The sequence below is a fragment of the Urocampus carinirostris genome, chromosome 17, assembly GCF_059441175.1.
Source record: "Urocampus carinirostris isolate Australia breed hairy pipefish chromosome 17, RoL_Ucar_1.0, whole genome shotgun sequence".
Classification (NCBI taxonomy): domain Eukaryota; kingdom Metazoa; phylum Chordata; class Actinopteri; order Syngnathiformes; family Syngnathidae; genus Urocampus; species Urocampus carinirostris.
In genome coordinates, this window is record NC_142365.1 from 28,206,938 (window position 1) to 28,228,617 (window position 21,680).

Below are 21,680 nucleotides of genomic sequence, written 5' to 3' on the forward strand. Positions count from 1 at the left end.
GGGACAATTAACCTGACATGCATGTTTTTGAAATGTGGAAGGAAACTGGAGTGCCTGGGGGAAACCTACAACCTAGTCAATGTTCTCATTTGCATTCATGAATAAAATAAATTATTAATTATACTTTTAATTGTTTTAAAATAGATTTGATTAGTCAAATAGGTACTTAAATGCTCGATTTGAAAGAAAACTGATATGTTAGGGGGCAACACGGCGGCGCAGTGGTTAGCGCATGTGCGGCACAGTTCTGTGGTTATGAGATCAAACCTCCTGCGTGGAGTTTGCATGTTCTCCCTGTGCTTGTGTGGGTTTCCAAAAACATGCATGTTAGGTTAATTGGCCAGTCCAAATTGTCCCTAGATGTGAATGAGCGGGCGAATTGTCTTTCCCTGTGTGCCCTGCGACTGACTGGCTACCAGTTCAGGGTGTCCCCTGCCCACTGCCCGAGGATGGCTGGGATGAGCTCCCGCACCCCCGCAACCCTACTGAGGATAAGCAGGATGGATGATATATTAGTTCCCTGTTTTAAGTATTTATATTGATCTTTAGTTGTGTGGTATTACTGTATATTTTTTTTGTGTTTATGTTCTACATTTTTTGTAGTATTACTTTAGTGGTATTTCTGTAGTAGCATTTTGTAAAATGAAGGTGGTAGTATTTCTCCTATAGTTTCATGGTATCATGTCGTTTGTTTTAAGATGTATGAAGGTGAAATGAAACATTAGGTCTCTCTTTTAACTTCTACATTTGATATTTAGTTTGTAGTATTTCTGTGGTAGTATTTTTGTAGTAGACACTCAAAGGGACAATGGAGACAAAGCTGACACCAATTATTATTATTATTTTTATTTGTAGTACTTTATTTACTATTACATATATTGTAATAATAGTTTTACCATTTTGGTTTGGTGTACCCCAGGCCCTAGTTTGCCCACCCCTGCTCCCTCTTGGTAAGGTTCAAGTAAATTTCAAGTCAAAATGTAAAAGAATACACATTTTGTGTAATAAATTATGTACTTTTGAATATTACTCTAATCTATTCTTTACAATGGTTGAAGTTTTTCTTTATCAGTAGGAGGCGCTGATAATACACATTGTCCAATGTGTCGTTTTTTTCTATTTTTGTGTTCCGGTCAAAACCACATTTGAGACACAAGATGGCAGCATTTCGATAGATAGGTAAATGGGTAGATAGATGGATTAGTATTTTATCTTCCTTTACGGATTGGTAAAGACAAAAGAAAGAAAGATTTTCCGGCCTTTTGTTCAATTGCCATTTGTCCATCTGTCTCCCTGCTCAACGAATGTGTCTCGGATCAATACTTTGGTCAATAGAAGCACTTCAAAGAGCCACAGAGGCAAGGCTGAGGGCAACCCTTATGGTCTATGCGTTTTCTCTAATAGTGTACTGTGTATTGTCTGTAATATTGTATCATTTTGATTATATATAAAAATGTACTAAGATTCCACTTCAGTAGAGTTGTAAGAATAAATGTTGTCTTTTATTTGAAGAAATCAATGGCCACAAAAAGTTTATCAAAAAATGATTACTTGAGCTCATCATTTAGCATTATGTTCAGGTGTGGGGGAAGTCGACATACAGATATAGTGGAAAAAGTTGAAAAAATTATTCAGACAAAGCAGGTGGCCTGTATCACTTCAGTATTGAACATTGCAGTAAAGTTCACCGTTCACGGATCCTTCATCGGGGAACCACTTCCTGTAGTGTATCTTGGGTGAGTACAGCCTGGCTAAGCCCATTCCTCTCCAGTCCGACTTTTTTTTTTTAGATAGGGGTGTGTTCCCCCATAGGAAACAGATAGTAATGGTTTCCACAGTTACCAGTGGCAAGTGAAGCCTCCTGATCAGACTCGGATACAGCACCTTCATCATCTGATCGCCGTTGTTTTTCAGTGTAAAGCATCATCCCACTCTTCAGAGGTGACCTCGACAGCAGAGGCGTGTATAGTCAAGTCAGGTCATGTTTATTTTTATAGCCCTTAATCATAAGAAAGGCTGCACAGACTACCATTTCATCATCCCCTGATCCAAAAGCTGCATGGGCGCGAGGAAAAACTTAAAAACCTCAGGATGAGGAACATCAAGAAACCTTGAGAAGGGTTGACCAGGCTGCAATGGATGTTGCAAGGGCATCAACAGACAATACAAAGACATCATCAACATGCAATATAGGTAATAACAGATAGCCAGGTTTTCTGAGGTTAACTTCATTCATAAGCTATTGTGCATAACTGTTTTGAGCCTAGATGTAAACACTTCCAACAGAGGTTGCAGATAGAATCTCTGAGGGCAGAGCACCGGGGCCCGAATGGAGAACTCTCTCAAACCTATGGGTTTCTTCTTGGCTCTTAGGATCACAAGCATTTTCTGAGCAAAGGCTCTGAGAAGGAACATAGGGTAACATAAATCTGAATGATATGACGGGCAAGTCCATGCATAATTTTGTATACCAACAGAACCTTAAATTCACATCTTAAACTGACAGTGCAGGTCAGCCAAAAATTGGGGTAATGTGATCAAACTTTCCTTTAAGAAAATACTAGTAGTGTAGTGAATCTAAATGGTCTGCATTTATATAGTGCTTTTCAAGTCGTAGAAGAGCCCCCGAAGTGCTTTACACTGTGCTTCACACTGACCCATTCACACATACCGGTAGCAGCATCAGCCATGCAAGGCAACTACCTGCTTATCGGAGGCATTTAGTGTCATGCCCAAGGACACTTCCACAGGCGGGAATCAAACCTGCAACATCTTGATCCCAAGACATGTGCTTTACCTCCTGAGCTACTGCCACTAAATCATCCAAAAGGCCCGCGTGCCATGCATTTAATATGCCTGTTTTAAATCCATATATTAATATTGTTATATACTGTTTATGTCATGATATTCTCAGACCGCGTTATTTTTAAACGATTCTAATGCTTAATCTTGCAACCCAAACGACCAAATATCTATCATGAGAAAATACACAAGTTTTAAGAAATCCCAAAAATGTAACTAATCTTTTTTTTTTTCATTTTTTGCACACATTTTGACCTCAATCTGAGGATTTACAAGAGCTCTTCGGCCATTCGCCGGATTAAAACTCAGGCATATTTATTTCTTAGTGAAGCGTAGACCACGTTAATCTGGACCGTTTGCTAATTTGCTCTATAGTACAAAGCAAGGGAGCGATTTGGCGTCAAGAGACTCGGTGGAGCTCAAAACCAGAATAGGGCCAGCCCGTTTCCTCTCAAAGGAGAGGATGTTTTTGTATGATTTTTATCCCACAGGCTGTGTGACACACCCTACTCTTGCTAGCTAGCAAAACAGTACATGATAAGCAGGAGACCAACAAAAGAAATGATGCTAACTTGCTAACTCTGAAATAAAACCACACTGGATGAGTACAAAAATATCAGATGTTTTTTAGCTTGAGTCTTCTCTTCAGTTTGGAGCTCTTAGGGCATGGGTGAGCAAACTGTGCCCCGCGGGCCACATGCGGCCCAAGTACCGTATTTTTAGGACTATAAGTCGCTCTGGAGAATAAGTCGCACCAGCCAAAATATGCATATTTAAGAGGGGAAAAACCATCTGTCGGTTGCACAGGAGTGTAAGTCGCATGTTTCGGGGGAAACGTATTTGATAAAACCCATGACCAAAGACATACATATCATCTTGAAAGGCAATTTCAAATAAAAGAAAACAACAGGCTGGATACAGTTGTTCAGTATGCGAAAGTTACAAGATTGACCGTTAATTTCAGTAACGGCGTAACATATTAGGAGTTATTCAGATATCTCTCGCATAAATAACATGCTTACCCAACTATCATTTTCACTCCAAATCACTGAAACCAATGAAATTTTCATCCTCGATGTCGCTGAGAGGGACGATCAGCGGCTTCCGCATTCTGCCTCTATGTGGCTTAGATAGAAAGCGTCTTCCTCTGCTTTTTGGTGTGATTGACGTTTCAGAGCATTTTGTTGACATGATGGTTTATAGAAAATATTGAAGTTGAAAAACATTTGCGCATACATAATGAAGGTTGGTCAAGCTGTTTTACATATGAGTACAACTTAGACCGCAACGTCTTTGACACACTCAAACAGAAAAGGGGCGGGGTAACTGTTTAGCCAATCAGAATGCAGAACACAATGCTTCATGAAATCCACAAAGAAGTGAATCCGCAATGAATAAACTGCGATACAGCAAGGATTACTGTATTTAACTCATTAAATCTAGTGCGTATGTAATCTAAAGAAAATTCAAAAGAATACTATATTATGTGTTACCGGACATCACCTTCCCCCAGGGAGCCCCAACTGGATTGGATTTGAGCATACACACACACCTGTCCCTAATTATCCTGACTCTATATAATGACACATGGTTGAAACATTTATTTCCTACTGACATCAGATTTGTTTTTTGTTTTCTTTGCACATACTTGTTTTTTTCACAACTTTGTCCCTTGCATTTCCATTTCAGTCTTTGTTTTAGGTTGGACTGTTTTTAGGTTTGATTTTGTTTGGACATGTTATTTGATTTGTGGATCAGGGTTTTTAAATCAGTGCGCGTGAAAACCTCGCGTGAGCCATAGGTTCCCTAACCCTTTGTTTGTTACTTTCTTCCTTACCTTTCCATTTCTATGCCACTTCCAACCGGTCTTTAGTTATCATGTTAGGTGTTATTTTTGTTACTGGTTTGGACACTTAGGGAGTTGTTTTGAGACCTGGTTTGTTTTTGATTGTGTTTCCTGTTTGGTGTTAATAAAGAGCATCCTTGTTGAGCACACCTGCCTCAGTTCTTGCTTTCTTTCACTTGGGTCCACTAGCAAAGAGTAATACTATGTGCTTGGACTTTTTTATTTTATTTAATCGAACACAAGCAAACCTTTACTCCATCTTCCATTGTGTGGCTTTGAATGATGATGGTATGTGGGCTTAGAGCCAAACCTTCACCCCCCCACGAGGACCATGGGAAGAGTTTGGACGCTGCAAGGCAGGCACGTTACTATGGCAACTGGCCCACAAGCCAATGGGGGAAGCCTCTCAAATAAATGTTTACTGGAAACGAGCAAGGGGGAAAAAAGAGCCAGGATTACAAGTTCACAAAGATCTCGGGCAAAAGAATTATTTAGTCCCCCAAAAGACTTTGCATGCCTTTGTTAGTGTAATATTAATGAGACGAGTGTTGACAAAAGTGCCAGAAACTGTTCAATTCATTTCTGCTACGGATTTATTTCATTATCTTTTGTGTTACCTTGACCTGATGTTTTGTTATAAAAGAGAAAGGAAAAACATTTTTTTCTTTTTATTGATTTTTGATGAAAAACCTCAGAATGAGTCCAACATTGTTTTATGGTATCTTAAATGCTCTCACACCATATAGGACACAATCAATATAGTAAATAAGCCTAATGGGTGGGGTGCCTCGTTTGAGGTGTCATAAAAATGCTTTCAATACAATACAATATTTTTCTATTGAGTATGTGTTAACAATGCCCAACTTAGTTCAAATAGTCTTTATATTTGTTTTTTTTCACCTCTGCTTTTATCTTACTCTTGTCATCAGTGTTCCGGCCACGGAGCACATTGGGCTGTAAGAAAAGAGGCGGCGGGAGGAAAAGATTGGAGGGTGATTTCAACTGCGTGCAGGTAGTTTTCTGTCATTATAGGAAGAAAATGGTAAAAGTAAGAACATGACTGTCTAAAATTCAGTACAAAAGCCAACCCAACCCCCCAAAAAGATTAAAAAGACTTTATTTGAGAGAGTCACATACTTGTAAAGACACCACCTTTTAAAGTACTTAGGTCTTGAAGGGAGATTGTGAAATATCTGACCACCAGATGTCACTGTATTGTGTCGTCCAAATTTGACCCGCCATCTCATTTTATGTACCCTGTGTGACCATGCTGAGAGAAGCACAAGAGAAAAATGAGCTGCATTGTCTCAAATGACTCGCAGTTTTAAATATGTCGACTGTGTGTCGCCAAAGCCAGGCGTCACTCGCAAAACATGACTACCTTTTATCAACCAAAGAAGATCGAGAACACACACACTGTTGTTTTACTTAAAATAAAAGGTACTGATGCACTGTTTAAGGCAACGTGAAAAATACTAAATACTAAACAGCACCTGCGTGTCTTAGCAGAAGCTTAAACCCTGAAACACAGCATGATTGTTGTTGTATTTATGTAGTGTTCTTCTGGTATTTCTTCAGGAGTATATTTGTTTGTAGGAATTTTTGTTAGTATTTATGAAGTATTTTTACAGTTTTTCCTGTGGTGTGATTTTTTTTTAAGTATTTCTGCAGTATTCTTGTGGTATTTCTGCAGTTGTGTTTTAGTAGTAGGATTTTTGTAGTATTTCTGTAGTATTTTCTAGGATAACTGTAGTTTTATTTAAAGTATTTCTGTAGTATAATATCTCTAACATTTTTGTACTATTTCCATAGTAGAAGTGTTGTGGTATTTATGTAGTATTTTTGTAACATTACTGCAGTAGTATTTTTTTAGTGTTTCTGCAGTAGTAATTCTGCATTATTTCCATAGTCGGATTTTTGTATGATACTTGCAGTATTTCTGTAGTAGTGTTGTCGTTGTAGGGTTTTTGATGTGTTTCTGTAGTAATTTTGTAGTATTACTATAGTTGTATTTTTGTAGTCTTTCTGTAGTAGGTGTTTCATAGTAGTTTTGGTACTATTTCCGTGGTAGGACTTTTGTAGCATTTCCGTAGTTATCATGTTGTATTTCTGCAGTATTTTCGCAATGGCATTTTTGTAGGATTTTTGTGGTAGTATTTTGTAGGATTCTTGTAGTACTGTAGTATTTCCGTTATAAAGAACTAAGAAATATGCTGAATTAATGTTTTTTTGTTGTTTACTTTGTAAATAAACTTGTTTACAGAAATAATCCTTGTTTTTATTCTACACTCTCTGCCTTGCTGTGAGTAAATAGGTGCCACGTTCTGCTTGTACGTTTTTTATTACTTAATAAGCGTTTTAGCAATTATTTATAAAGGGGACGATTGGCTAAATTCGACAAGAATGCATATGGCAGGATACATACTCGGTTTCAAAAACGTTAGTGTCCATTAAATGGGAAAGCACTAGGACCCAGCAACAGCTGGCATATGCTTGAACCCAGCAGCGCTAGGACCTCTCGGCCACTGTGACGTTTCCTTTGTCTCCCCCGCTCATGGCTTCCTTCTCCTCCTCCCCCTCTTCCCTCATTCGGCGTCTTTCCTCCATCCGCAGCGGCCTGGATGCTCCGCTGGCCTCCAAAATGGCTGTCAACCTCTCAAAGAACAGACTGGCCCTGCTCACCGCCTACCAGGATGTCATCGACGAGAGCACCGAGACCGACTGGTGAGTCCGCCCCCTTCCTCCTAACGGCGGTACCCCCTGCCTGGTCCTACCCGCTCGCCTCGCACCTTTCCCGGCTTCCATCTGTGGGATGGATGCTGGCGTCTGGTGCTTCCCCCACCCCTCGCTGATGCCCAGGACTGCATGCAGATTCGATAGAAGCTTTATCTTTGATTTGGAGATTAGAATGCGCGTGAAATAGTCAATTGTGATTAGGCGAGCTTTGCAATTCGTGTTATAAAATGTGTCTTTGCAGATTTGAGCAATTTGTGACTTTTGTATGTTTGAACACAATGTCAGATTGTGTGTACGAGTGTGTTATCGATATACCGATGAGCTGGATCCCCAAAATGAGGGCGAGGCCAGGGTGGGAGGGGGAAGGGGAAGTCAAGGGGCATCCCAATCGTCACCCTTTGTGGCCTGCTCTACTCTTCTATGGAGAACTTAGGGAACGCTTGATAACTTGAAGGAGGGGAAGAAGGAGGGGAAGTAGGAGGGTTTTATCTGGGTCTTTAAAGTCACAAAGGTTGTTTGATGAGATGACTGTGATGTGCAAGAATGCTCACTTTAAAAATCACAGGCCAACGGGTTGGCCGTTTCAATCAATTCACTGACTCCAGTGGTGTCAAACTCATATAAGCTTGGGGGCCACACGGTAGACTAGAGAAACCACTACAACAGGGCTGGACTAATAAATTAATGGCATAAAAAGTATGCCGAAGCTGGAGGGCTGGAAGTCTTTTCAGAGGCTCACTATTTAATTATGATTCAGGGATATAAAAATTGATGATTTCATCGTTATTGGGTATTTTTTTCCCCTCTTTTTCAATTATTTCCTCAATAAGGATTGTAATGTTAAGAAACTGTAAAAAAAAAAAAAAAAAGGGGGGGGGACGACCTAATTTGTTCCCACTACAGTTTATTTAACTCTGCGAAACTTGTGTATAAATAGCATGCAAAACCAAATTTAAATGATTGATTGAATTAGGTTTACTTCTCTCAACTTTTTATTTTTTGTAAAAAAAGGTTTACCTGAATGATCACATGTGTATTATATTTCACATCTATGATAAAAAGCCTGTTTATACTTCTGCAAAGACACCCAGGTGCTATTTTTTCATTTTTAATTTTTTCTATTTCCTTAAACAGTGCATTTGAGACTTTTAGTTGAGGGGAAATAACAACTGTGTGGTTTTCCTTAATCTTCTCTGGTTAATTAATTGTCATCAGCAAATAGAGATCCAGTTGGTGCTTTGCGAGTACCACCTGGCTTTGGCGACATCCAGTGGCCATATTTAAAACTGTCATGTCGAGTCATTGTCAAGTCAAGGCACGTTTATTTGTATAGCCCTTAATCACAAGGAGTCTCAAAGGGCTGCACAGACCACAGACTATTGTAAACCGCAGACCCCCATGATTGTTGGACAAGTTTCAGCTCGTTTTTCTCTTGTGCTTCTCGCAGCATCGTCTTGCGCCCACATAAAATGATGCAGCGAGCCACACTCGGCCCACGGGCCATGAATTTGACACATCTGATCTAGTTAGTGGTAGTTTTGACGATACTATTTTTGTTAAATATTTTTTATGGAGAAGAAGCACATTTTGAATGTGTCATTTGTCAAAATTGCCATTTCAAATCAAAGTAGCAGAGGTAAAAAAGTATTTAGTTGTTTGGAACATAAAAGTTTGAAGGTGTTGAAACGAGGTTTTTAAACAACCATTTTGGATTGGATTGGGTCCACCCTGGATTGGCTGAATACAAATCAATTTGAGATGTCTTTTTTAGGACTAAGTCATGACTAAAAGCAATCTGGCTGGACTCCAAAATCCAATGTTCAAAATATATCCTGTTTTGGGTGGGAACTGCCTTTTGATCATTAATTTGCACAAACAAGGCTCCTTATTGCCACCTTCAGGCCTGGAGTTTAACAAGTATGGCCTAAGAGCGGCCTCATAGCTTTAATCAGCTTGTTTTATGCGATGTTGCCATATAAAATTGTATATATACATCAGGTAGTTTTGCTGCAGACAATGTAACAGTCGCCAAATTTGTTATCTACTGTGTTAACAGGATTTTTAGTAATCTACTCTCATTGTGGATCAATCTGCAACAAGCATTGTTACGGTTAGCTGGATTGAAGCCACCACTTTCATGTGCGTGATTAAATCAGTAGTGACAGTTTGATGTGTTGGCAAATCGATGCTCAGTGCCAACGTCAACAAGCCGCGATGACATCTTTCCCATTGTTTTCAGTTTAGCTCCCCAAACTGTGAACTGAAGAATTGTACAAAATAATACATTTACGTCTGTTGTTTTTTTGTAACTTTCATCAGACTATTGAGCCGCCAATTTTGAGAAATGATCATACCCAAGAAGTCAGTTACATTTCAAAGTGACAGTTCTAAGGGGACAGTGTGTATTATTTGATGCCTCCTAGTGGTAAAAAAACTTCATTAATTGTAAAAAGGGGGCAAAAAATGCGGAGAAAAACTGCGGTTTGGTCAGTTTGAGTCTCTAGTTTGTAATCTTACTAGTGCTTTGTGGCACTCATTTTCAGTGGCACCCCACTATATAGTGACTTCTAGTGGTCAAATATTACTTGGTGGCCTTTAAAAAAAGAATTGTGATATATTGATGTGCCTTTTTATCTACTGTTTAAAAAAACAGTTGTCCCTTGTTTTTCGCATTGGATGCATTCCAAAAAGAACAGCGATAGTCAAAATCCGAAAAGTGGAAACATTTTTTTAATCATTTTTTAAAATTCTCTATTTTTGATTGAAAGCAAAGAACAAACCCTATCTACAGGCCGTAGGATTTGTTTTTCAAGTAAAAGTATTGCACTTCATTTTCTTAACAATTAACTTCTGTGCTGACAAATAATAATTTAAAAATAATCTTGCTGCTATACTGTATTGCACTATAGTGTTGAAACTGATTTTAGGACACTATCCTTATTTCAGAGGATATTTTGTCACCATCATGTAGACGTCATTGGGGAAACAGAAATAAGGTGAAAGTACTTTTACCTTTTTTTTAGCGTATCAAAGTCCAAATTTGGTCCTATGCTTTTTGATATTTTTGTGGGTCTGAAGCATTTTGTTGACACAATGGCTTTCAGAGAAACTTGAAATTGAAAAAGATTTGCACGTGCGTAATCTATGTTTGTCAAGCTGTTTGTGTCATGATTACCGATGTGTATCACCTGTGCCCGCTCATTTGGAGCCAACCGCTGCGGGCTCAGTTTGGCTCCCTGTCCCTTTTTAAACTGAGTCCTGTCAATCCCCTGTTGTCAGTCCATCTGCGAACCGCTGTTTTTGACCCTGACTCCCTCCCTTCCCGTTTTTGCTCCCGTTTGTTTCCGGCTAGGACCTGTTTTGATCCCGACCACGTCTGCTCTCCCGTCCCGTCCCGACTTACGACCCGTTTTTGATCCCGACCACGTCTGCTCTCTTGTCCCGGCTTACGACCCATTTCTGACCCCGACCACGTTCTTACTCTCCTGTCCCGGCTATCGACCTTTTTTTCCGTCCCTGACACCGCCATTGCCCGCTACGGAAGATCCACTTCCGTATTCGGATCACAATCCGATTGCTAATGCTACTTGCTTCCCGCGTCCAGCGAGCATCGGATCGGAGGCAGCCCTTCCTCTTTCTTTCAATAAAATTGTGAGAAAACGTTACGCGATTGGGTCTACCCTGTGTTCTGGTCGTGACAGTTTGTGTACAGCTAAGACCTCAACGTTATTTATGCATGGGCAGAAAAACAGCAGGGCCACTGTTTAGCCAATCAGAATACAGAACACAATGCAGAATGAAAATGCACAACATAGCAAAACTGCCAAAAGTAAACCGCCAAGTATTACTGCAAAGTGAATTTTAGCAAAAAAAATGTGTTTTTATATGCCTTCTAATTTAGGTTTACAGTTGTATCAACTGTGAAAAGTTTAAAAAAGTTCTACAAATTTACTTGCGAGTATTTTACATTGATTCACTCCAACAACAGGTGATTAGTAAATAATTCATTCTTCCTAGAAGGCAGGATAAAGCAGGTAACATTGTCAGAGGTCATATTTGACTATTCAGCAGTGCTGTAGTTAAACTGTAAGCTGCTTGCCCTTGGTTGTGACAAGGCAGCAGCTGGAGAACCTGGGGCTGTTGACAACAAACTCACATTTCTTGCCGATTTTAAGCGTGAAACTGAAAAAAGCTCTGTTCCCCATCTGGGAACATATAACGGGTTGTGCAACATCTTAGCTCTTGTTGCGTATTTGGTTTGGAGTCGATCGCAAGACGGGGAAATGGGAATCAGAGACATCTGTTTCTGTCTCTCTCCGGTTCGGAATTGGACGGCGGCGTCTTCATTAATCCATCCTCACAAAATTGGAACGTGCTGCTAATAGCATTTCAAAGGTCATGTTATTGTTTCGAGTGTAGAATTGAAACGTGAGTTTTTCTTTTGGGGAAAGTGGCCCAGTAAGATGTGAACTGCTCTGCTTGGTCGTTGTTCAGAATCAGTAGTCATCACTATCTGTCCTTCCTTTTCAATCATTTTGCCAGTGTTGATTTATTATTTGGTTTAGTATCATATTTCTTAGTGCATGACAGACATTTTTAAAGGATAGGTGCATGTTATATACAAGGTTTTACGGTAGTATATTACTGTATTTGTGCAATTACTGATCACTGAATCTTAACCAATAGACCATCAGTGATATAGATGATTTACGAAAAAGCTTTTTTAAATTCTGACAACAAAAAAATATTGACTTGAGACTAGTATTTAAGTCTACGGTTAGGATCTGGCCTACCACGTTTCCTGCACACACCTGTCCTTAATTATCCCATAACTTTATATTGGTTGCTTGGAAAGCACACTGCATTGGGTCCTTGCATTTCCATTTCGGTCCTTGTTTCTGGTTTGGATATCGTCAGGGTTGATTTTGTTTGGACATGTTATTTTTCAATGACCCCTTTTTTCTGTTACTTTGTTCCTTTGATTAGCATTTCATTGTTTGTTTCTGGATTAGGTTTTGTCAGGTTTGATTTTGTTTGGACATCTTATTTGTTTTGTGTCCTGTTGTTTGTTAATTTGTGTCCTGTTGTTTGTTAATTTGTTCCTTGCATTTATATTTAGTTGTTTGTTTCTGGTCTGGATATTGTCCGGTTTGCTTTTGTAAGCACACCTTTTTTTGTTGTGACCCATTGTTTGTTACTTTGTTCCTTGCGTTTCCATTTTAGTGTTTGTTTCTGCTTTGGATATTCTCGGGTTGATTTTGGTTGGACATTTTTTTTGTGACCCATTTGCATATTTGTTACTTTGTTCCTGGTTTTGTTGTTGATTACTGTCATTATTTTTGAGCACCCCTGCCTCCACATTGGTTTCCCTGCATTTTGGTCCTCCACCAAAACCTATAATGCGCGCTATACACGAGTGAGCCTTATACACAGTTAGTTACGGTGATTACACATTTTACAGAGATATGTTTCCCTTATTTTTAAATGGTTTACTACTTTGTTTAGCTCTAATACAACCAGGCACAAATTTAACATGGACACGAAAAGGGTTTGTCAATAAAAAGGTTTGTGTTTAGTCCGAACCCCCTCCCCAAAATGTCAGCTTGACGGAGATGACGTTGACGCCGGGAGGCCTGCCCCCGTTTTTCACACTTGATGAGATCGGGACAAAAGCAGCGACTTCCAAACACGGCTGACCCCAAACAACACGGAAACTCCCCCGAACCCCCTGCTGCCCCAGGATTGATACACTCGTCACTGACCAGAAGGAAGGAAGCGCGCCATCAATTTTGTTTTATTAGCTGATTGTTTATGTCTGACCTGGAAAAGTGGAGCCTCACTGGTTATGATTCAGACAATTTGCAATGAAAAAAAAAGTGTTTGTGTGTGTGGGTGAATGTGCCCTATGGTCATTGAGTCAAGCACAGCTTTTAGCTGTAGAAGTGGTCGTACTTCTCTGTTTAGATGGTTGCTTTCTGAATGTGACAGAGTCTATGATTAAGTTATTTCTCATAACTTATTTGGAAAAAAAGTTGAAAAAATAATTCTGCCCTACCCTTCTTTGTAACGTAGAGTAAAAGCATACATAAACTTTTGTTGGCCTTATTAGTTAGTTAGTTTCCTTCATAGTATTATAGAAAGAAGAAACGGAAAAACACGTTAGCTAAACAACCTGATGTTACACATACGACTCACCTATTTAAGTTTAGCGACATACTTTCAAAACCTTGTGCTCGATTGATGACAGAAATACATATTTAAATGTTTTTATAAATTTGATTGTTACTTTTCTATTTCACTTTATAAAGTAATGCAATAGCAGGAACAAACTCATGTTAGGATTACTAGTTAGCAAGTTTGTTGGTTTATAATAAAAACAAAAAAAGTTAGCTAGAATAGCAGATAACATCAGCAAAAAACTGCATGATGTTAGTAATACTTCTCAGCTCATTAGGTTTGGTGACATCTTCTGACCGAATGCTTTAATGATAGATTTGAATGTTTCTTTTTCCATCAATAGTTTTTTATTCTACTTTACAAAGTAACGCAATAGCAGAAACAGACAAATATTAGCATTAATAGGTAGCTAGTCTGTTGCCTTGATAGGAGTATTGTATGAAGAAAAAGAAAAGCAAATTAGATAAACTAATTAGCATGTAACACTAACAAAATATGACATGACGTTACTGATACTATTCAGCTAATTAGAAGAAGAAATTGAAATAAAAGTTAGCTAAAGAACCTGATGTTACTCATACTACTATGCTAATTAGCTCTATCTTGTGCCATATTAATGATGAAATCACATATTCCGATTATGTTTATTTATCAATACGTTTCCATTTTACTCAACAAACTAATGCAATAGCAGAAACAAAGTAAGGTTTACATGACTAGGTAGTGTGTTGCTTGATAGGATTATAGATAGGAGAAATGCAAAAATAAGTTAGCTTAACATTCTGATGTTACTCATACTACTTTGCTAGTTAGCTTTACGTCGTACTAAAATTGTCATGAAATCACTGTATACTTCCATCCATCCATCATCTGCGCCGCTTATCCTGAGTAGAGTCGCAGAGGTGCTGAAGCCTATCCCAGCTTTTTTCAGGCAGTAGACCCTAAACTGGTTGACAGACAGTCGCAGGGCACACAGAGACAGACAACCATTCACTCACTCATTCGCACCTAGGGATTGAATCGGCCAATTAACCTGACATGCATGTTTTTGGAATGTGGGAGGAAACCGGAGTGCCCGGAGGAAACCCGCGCAAGCACGGGGAGAACATGCAAACTACATACGGGTAGGTTGCGCTAGCCGGACTCTGAACCTCTGCACCGTGGGGCTGAGCGCTAACCACCCAGCCGCCGTGCCTCCACCACTGTATACTTTTATTTTAATAATATGTTTCCATTCTATTCTTCAAAGTAACGCAATAGCAGAAACGAAATAACGTTAACATTATTAATTTAGCTAGTTTGTTGGCTTGATAGGATTAGAGTTAGAAGAAACGAAAAAAACAAGTTAGCTAAACAATCTTATGTCCATCATATTATTGAGCTAGTTAGCTTTACCATGTACCATAATATGATGAAATCACAACAATGCTTTTTACTTCATTAATATTTTCCGTTAAACTCTACAAAGTAACACAATATCAGAAACTAAATAATAGCATAGAATAGAATAGAATATACCTTTATTGTCATCGTTACAACATGGGATATATTGTGACAACGAAATTGGATGTGGCACTCCAGGTCCACATTTTACAGTGAGGATAAGGAAACAAAGAGATAAAGGAATGTTAATATTACTAGTTAGCTGATTTGTTGCCTTGTTACGGTTATAGTAAAAAGAAACAAGAAGCAAGTTAGATAAATTAATTAGCAAAAATGACATGATGTTTCTGATACTACTCAGCTTATTAGCTTTTGTGACATATTGAAGCAGCTAGTTCGACCTCAAGCTGTAATGATACAAGCTTGCGTTTCTTTTACAGATACTTTTCAAACTAACCTTGTTTTTCTCTTACGGGAACTGTTTTTCTTCAGTAAATAATCTACTGTGTCTAGAATACAATACAAGGCTAAAAATTGATGGAACAGATGGAACAGGGTCCCTGCTGATCCTCAAAAAGTCTTAAAAGGTATTGAATTGGTTCTTCTAAAAATATGGCATTAATTGGCCTTAAATGTCTCCAGTCCATCTGTAAAAGTCTTAAATGTGAACACATAAGAGTTACATTTGTATAAACTAAAAAGATTTAAAAACATCTACTAAATGTCTTTTTTAGTCACCAATTTACTTTGGTGGCAACATGGTGTGACCACAATAACAGAACTATCAAAACGGTGATGTGGTTTCAGTCTGACGTATGTCTTAAGGTCTACATACAATACACACAGCAACTTGAGACAGAGATATTTACCTTGGACCATGAGATAGTGTAGTTTTTCTGTAATCTGGTTGAGAGTAGTCTCACGCTACGGTTGATAGGACATTTGCATTTCCAATCTATCCTCATCCATGTTAAAGTAAGCCGGAAGTTATATGATATATAAACAACAAAAATTTGTTATAGTTCGGACAGATGTAAGGTCCATGCACTTTATTTACACAAACATATTGGCACATGGTCCCAATGCAGGAAATTAATGCTTCAGTAACTCGACCTTCTTTGGTGGTGTGGCTCGATGTAATATCGATGACACTACAATTTTCCAATCCGAGCAACAGTTCTTGTAGCCAGTCATTCGGGCCATGAGTTCCCAGAACCAATTTTGTTTTATTTGCGATTAGTGTTGACTTTATTTGACCCTGTTTTTAAGCGATTGTAACAGCAGGAAAACCCAGAAATGTTGGGCGTACTCTAGTCACATGGCAACCGATTCTGTGATCGCTCCTTATCTTCTATTTCCTCCCCACTGCAACGCGCTGCTGCCAAGGCGTTAGCCTGCCTTGGTGTTAGCCTGCCTTGGCCGTGACAACCGCTGAGCAACAAGCTGATAAGGTGCGGATTACCCTGTGTAACTGGCTGTAACTAATTTTGATTGCTGACGATTAGTCGAATAACTGAATAATTATTTGGGTTTTTTTTTTAAATTTAGCATCAAGTTGATTTAATTATGTAGCAAATAATATACACAAGATAAAATGTATACAAAGAAAAATTATATTTATGCGTGCATAACGCGCATTTTAATTTTCCTTAACAAGAACTCAAAGTTTGGGTTATACACAGGATATTACGGTAGTCAAAGGTGGGTAGGGTAGCCAAATATTTTACTCCAGTAAAAGTACTGTTACTTCAGAATATGACTCAAGTCAAAAGTAGTCATCCAAATAATTACTGGAGTAAACATAAAAAAGTACTTGGTAAAAAAATACTCAAGTACTGAGTAACTTTAGCAACATCTTATCTATTTTTTTTGGAACAACCATTCAATCATATATACAAATATAAAAATGCCTTATCTAAAACCAATTAGGCGCTCTGTCAGTGGAGACATAAAACCATAAAATTCCGTCCATATTTTTATCCCTGTAAACAAAGAAAAGGCTTATTAGCAGGTGCTGAGCAGTTAATAAAACAAATACTGTAGTAGTACATTTAGTGTTCAACTGCATTGTCTGTAACAAAACTACTTAACGATTCTCAACAGTTTGGAATCAAACGGTATTAACAACTAATGTTTGTCATTTTTAACATATTAACAACTGACATTTGTCCTTCGACTACTATGTCACCGCTCGAGACAGAGATTGCACATGAGTGACTCCCTGCATAGATCATAATCATGTAAGAGGCCTCACTCTGTTGGAAAAAGTGTCTTGCAACAATAATCGAAAATTGAATTCATTGTCGACCCTATTTTTGTCAAAAATGTTGACTAATTGTTGCAGCCCCATTAACCTCATTACCCAAGAGGTATTTAGAACATAAATGTCACTTTTTGTTCATTGTAAGGTTTATTTTATGGTGCGGTTGCAATCAGAAATTGTATCTTGTTTTGGTTATTTCTGACTACAATTGCCCTTAAGCCTGTCCTGTCACAGGACCAGAGGTTTTATATCTTGTGTTTTTTCTTTAACATCATTTTAGATATAATATAATCTTTATTAATCATACAATTTGGAACCCAGGCATGGACATTTGCATTTAGCTTTCCTTGGCTGTAATTTTTTGTGCAAGCTAGTTTAGCTAAGTCCCTCGCTATTTGGCTTGCTGCCGTCAGCATCAGTTTGGATAGCCTGGTTCAGGAATTCTCGGTCATGCCTTGGTGTAAGTGCTCCAACGTCGACTATTTTCCAGCTGCCGTGTGGCGTTTGATCCAGCTCCATTTTCTTCTTCTCTTCGTAGTCAATGTTATTCTCCAGGGAGGAATATGAAACATCTGAAATAGCGAGGTTAGCAATCATGAAATGTAATAAAGAAGACCCCCAGGATGCGACTTGAATCGCAAAGTGATATTGTCATTTAGAGTTGGATAGAAACCTATGCCAATGCATAACAATTCTGATCTGAACTCCCTAAACTTCAGAAAAAAACAATAAAATCAAAGAAATGTATAAAGTAATTCTTATGTTTAATCTACAGTTCGTGTATATTTCCCCAAGCTTCTCCTGCTACTGGTAACCAAGGATATCAGTACTTTCTGTTTCATGTGGGGGAGCAAACCCCTACTCAAGCCGCCAGGCTGAAGACACACCACAAGAAGTGGTGCCCCTACAACTCAGGTGGTAAACTCATCCGTGAACCGTGAAGGTTAAATGACATGAATAGATATACATGTAAAACGAAAATGTGACATCACTTGGGCTCGTCAAGTGGGGTAGCTGTGATGCATAGGGCGGGAAAAGACAGCGACAGAAGATTAAAAATAATTTTATTTTTTTCAAACTTTCACTTACGAGGATTGACATGCCCTTAGTAGATATGCTTGCTTTAATCGCATCTTTCGTTTGAATAAGTCGCGATCATGGATTGCTTATGGTCATGCAACTTAGCGACTTGTGTGCCTTCTCCGTATTTCTTGATAGTCACATGCTTCAGATCAATGGTTATCACGTTCATGCTTCCCGTTTAGCATCACTGCGAGCCTCGTGATCCAGTGCGAATAAATACAGTGGAAAAATACAGTATTCTATCGCTGACTCGAAATTTATTTATGAAGCACATGAGATTCCTAACTGAATGAAGAGAATGGCATTGTGGGAAGTAGAGCAGCCAATAGCATATTGGCATATTGTCGTGATGCAAACTAATATGCAAACTAATACCAGACCAGCATTTTATATGTTGACCAATAGCAGCATTAACTCTGTTTACGCACTGACACTGCAAAGTTGTTGACACCACATAGTGGGAAAGGTATCACCACAAACAAAACAATCAACCGCCAAGAGTTTGAATCAGTTGCCAAATTTAAATACCTTGGAGATGTCATATCAGAATAGGGGTCAGAACCAGAAATTATGGCCAGGATAGCTCAGACCACTGCTGCACTTGCTATACTTAAACCCTTCTGGATAAACAAGAAGATAGTAGTGAAATCAAAGATCAGGCTTCCATTTTCATCTATGCTTGCGAGACATAGACCCAAGAACCAAGAAGAAATCTGCATGTTCGAATGCGTTCACCATTCGGGCCCTGGTGGTGTGGAATGCAGTGCCCTCTGAGATTCGATTTGCGACCTCAGTGTTAAAACAGTTATATTCTATTCTTGTGAATTACCTATATTTTATGTTGATGATGTCTGTGTATTGTCTTTTTGATGCCCTTGCAACATCCATTGCAGCCTGGTCATCCTGGAATAGGGATTAATTTATGTGTGGCCTCTTTTTAAGGTTTCTTATTTTCCTTATGCTGAGGTTTTGAGTTTTTCCTTGCCCTCATGTAGGTTTTAGATCAGGGGTTGGTGTAATAATAGTTTGTAATCTGTATAGCCCTTTGGGACTTCTTGTGTTTAAGGTCCATACAAATAAACATGACTTGACACAGCTAAGCTGGAAAATAAAATCAAGGCCATGGAGATGCAATGCTAACGGCAACTTGTTGGCATCAGCTACATAGCCCATGTGAATAATGGAACGGTGCGCAACACCATCATAGGGCACATTAGACCCTACGAAGAACTGTTGTCAATTATGCGCAGAAGAAAATCCCCCACCTTATGTACCCCCCGCCTGAAGCCAGTAGACAAAGACCAGCCTCGGCAAACCGCAAATGTCAGACAACAGCGAAGGTGACACGTTCAGAAAAGAGCACAGAGGGAGAGAGAAAGAGTCAAGGTTATCCTATATCAAACAATCCACAGACAGTCTGGAATTTGGCCCTGTCGATACGTCCTCGAATGCTGCTGTCAACCTCCCCTTGCCTGACTCTCTTTCAGCTGTGTCAGGAAAACATCACCTGGTTCATCACCTCTGTTGGCCAGACAGAAGCAGACTTTGACTGCATGGCAGAAGATTTTGACCTAAAAAAAAAATCTATATTTTTACCTTGTCAACCAGTGTAGTCTTTGACCATCACGCAGTAGTCAATATTGGTATCCAGGTCATCAATTAAAGGAGAGAATTCATTAGTCAACTCAATATGTTTTCTTCTGTCTGACAATTAATGATAATCTATGACTCCTACTTCCTCACCAGCTGGTGCTAGATGCTAAAGATGAATATCAAGGTTGCAATTTGCATCAGGCTAGCAAGTAGCATTGTTAAGTTGTGTGTGTTATCCTACGATTGTGAGTTATTAGGTGATTTAAGTTGTCTTTATTGTCTTTGATAACAACGTAGTAAACATTGTATGTAACGAGATTAGACATGGCACTTAAGGGAAAACATGTAAAAAAAACTTTATTAGGATGAAAGGCAGAGAAAAAATATTTACAACGTAGTACTTGAGACTGTCTTTAATTTATAATAATTATGCAATGTTTGTGAATGAAGAAGTACAATAATATTTAGCAGCAAAGAAAACCCCAATATAAGTCACGTGGTACATATATTCAGTTTCGTGCAATAAAATTTAGCAGCAACAAAAACAAAAAAAGCAAATAATTCACAACAGATGTTTTAACAGGTTCTTCCCACCCCAGTTTATTCCACTTAATTTTGTTATTCTCAGCCTTAGATTTTTAAGAAATAGAAACGTCTTCATGTCATTGATTACATTGTTGTATACATTGGTCACTAAACATTAAACAGTATGTGGCCCTTCAAGATAAACATTTAATACATACTTTAAAGAAAATAAACATAAACATATGCAATATTTACAAGGGTGTTCTTATAGACTGCTTAAGTTGCAGGTGCATAATAAATTCTATCCATTTCCTGCAGTGCTTATCCTCACTAGGGTTGCGGGGGTGCTGGAGCCAATCCCAGCTGACTTTGCACAGTTGGACCCTGAACTGTTTGCCAGCCATTTACAGGGCATACAGAGACATACAACCATTCACACACACTCATATCGAGGGACAATTTGAAGACGGAATGTGGGAGGAAACCGTAGTGCCCGGAAAAAACCCAGGCAGGCACGGGAAGAAGTTACTTGCTCCACACACTGAACCCAAGACCCCCGCACCGTGGGGCTGACGCACTAACCACTCAGCTACCATGCCCTCTGCATCATAAAATGGCACAATAAATAATAAATGACATCCAGCAGCAAAATTGTCCAAAAATAGGGGACAAAGAATGAGATATGCAAGTTATTCTTTGTAGTTTTGTTCGCTTGTTTAGGCCGCCGATGGCCTTAGGAAAGATGCTGTCTTTGAGCCTGTTACTATTTATTTTAAAGGACCTGTATCGCCAGCAAGAGAGCAGCAGGTCAAAGAGGTGATGGCCAGAGGAGTCCTTAATGTTGATGGTAGTTGTGGTAGCGCAAGCCAGCAATTACTTCCAGTCTGGGCAGAGAGCAGCTGATGATTTTCTGGCCTCTGTTAATGACACTTATTTTACTGAGCCTGTCAGTGATTTTTTTTGGAGTCTTGAGTCATCTCTACAAGAGAAGAAGTGTCAAAAGTATTATCAGGCTAGATGTATTAGGGTAGAAAGCAGTTGAAATGTGAAGAAACACATAAATTTTATTGCTGGCTCTACGTCTTTAAATACTACCTCATTTGTCTGCATGACAATATAAGCGCCTGTCATCTTGTTTTCTTAACTCACTGTGGGAAAAAAGGTGTTTTACTCTCAATCCTTCTGAATATCAGATGCCCTTGCATACTGAAGGCCATCGGCAGACAAAGGATTAAAAGAAACTGGAAAAGGCTTGAGTCTTCTCTTATGTGT

At 38.9% G+C, this 21,680-nt stretch overlaps 1 protein-coding gene across 4 annotated transcripts in view; it reads left to right on the forward strand.

Annotated features, from left to right (window-relative positions):
* The first annotated feature begins 7,187 nt into the window (after positions 1-7,187).
* The window catches only part of dbn1 (drebrin 1), a 94,142-nt gene continuing 79,649 nt past the window's right edge, over positions 7,188-21,680 (forward strand). For all 4 annotated transcript variants that reach the window (XM_088320931.1, XM_088320933.1, XM_088320932.1 and 1 more), the window contains exon 1: positions 7,188-7,372. In XM_088320931.1, coding sequence (XP_088177057.1) covers positions 7,203-7,372 — 170 coding nt within the window. In that variant the 5' untranslated portion in view covers positions 7,188-7,202. The remainder of the gene's footprint in view (positions 7,373-21,680) is intronic.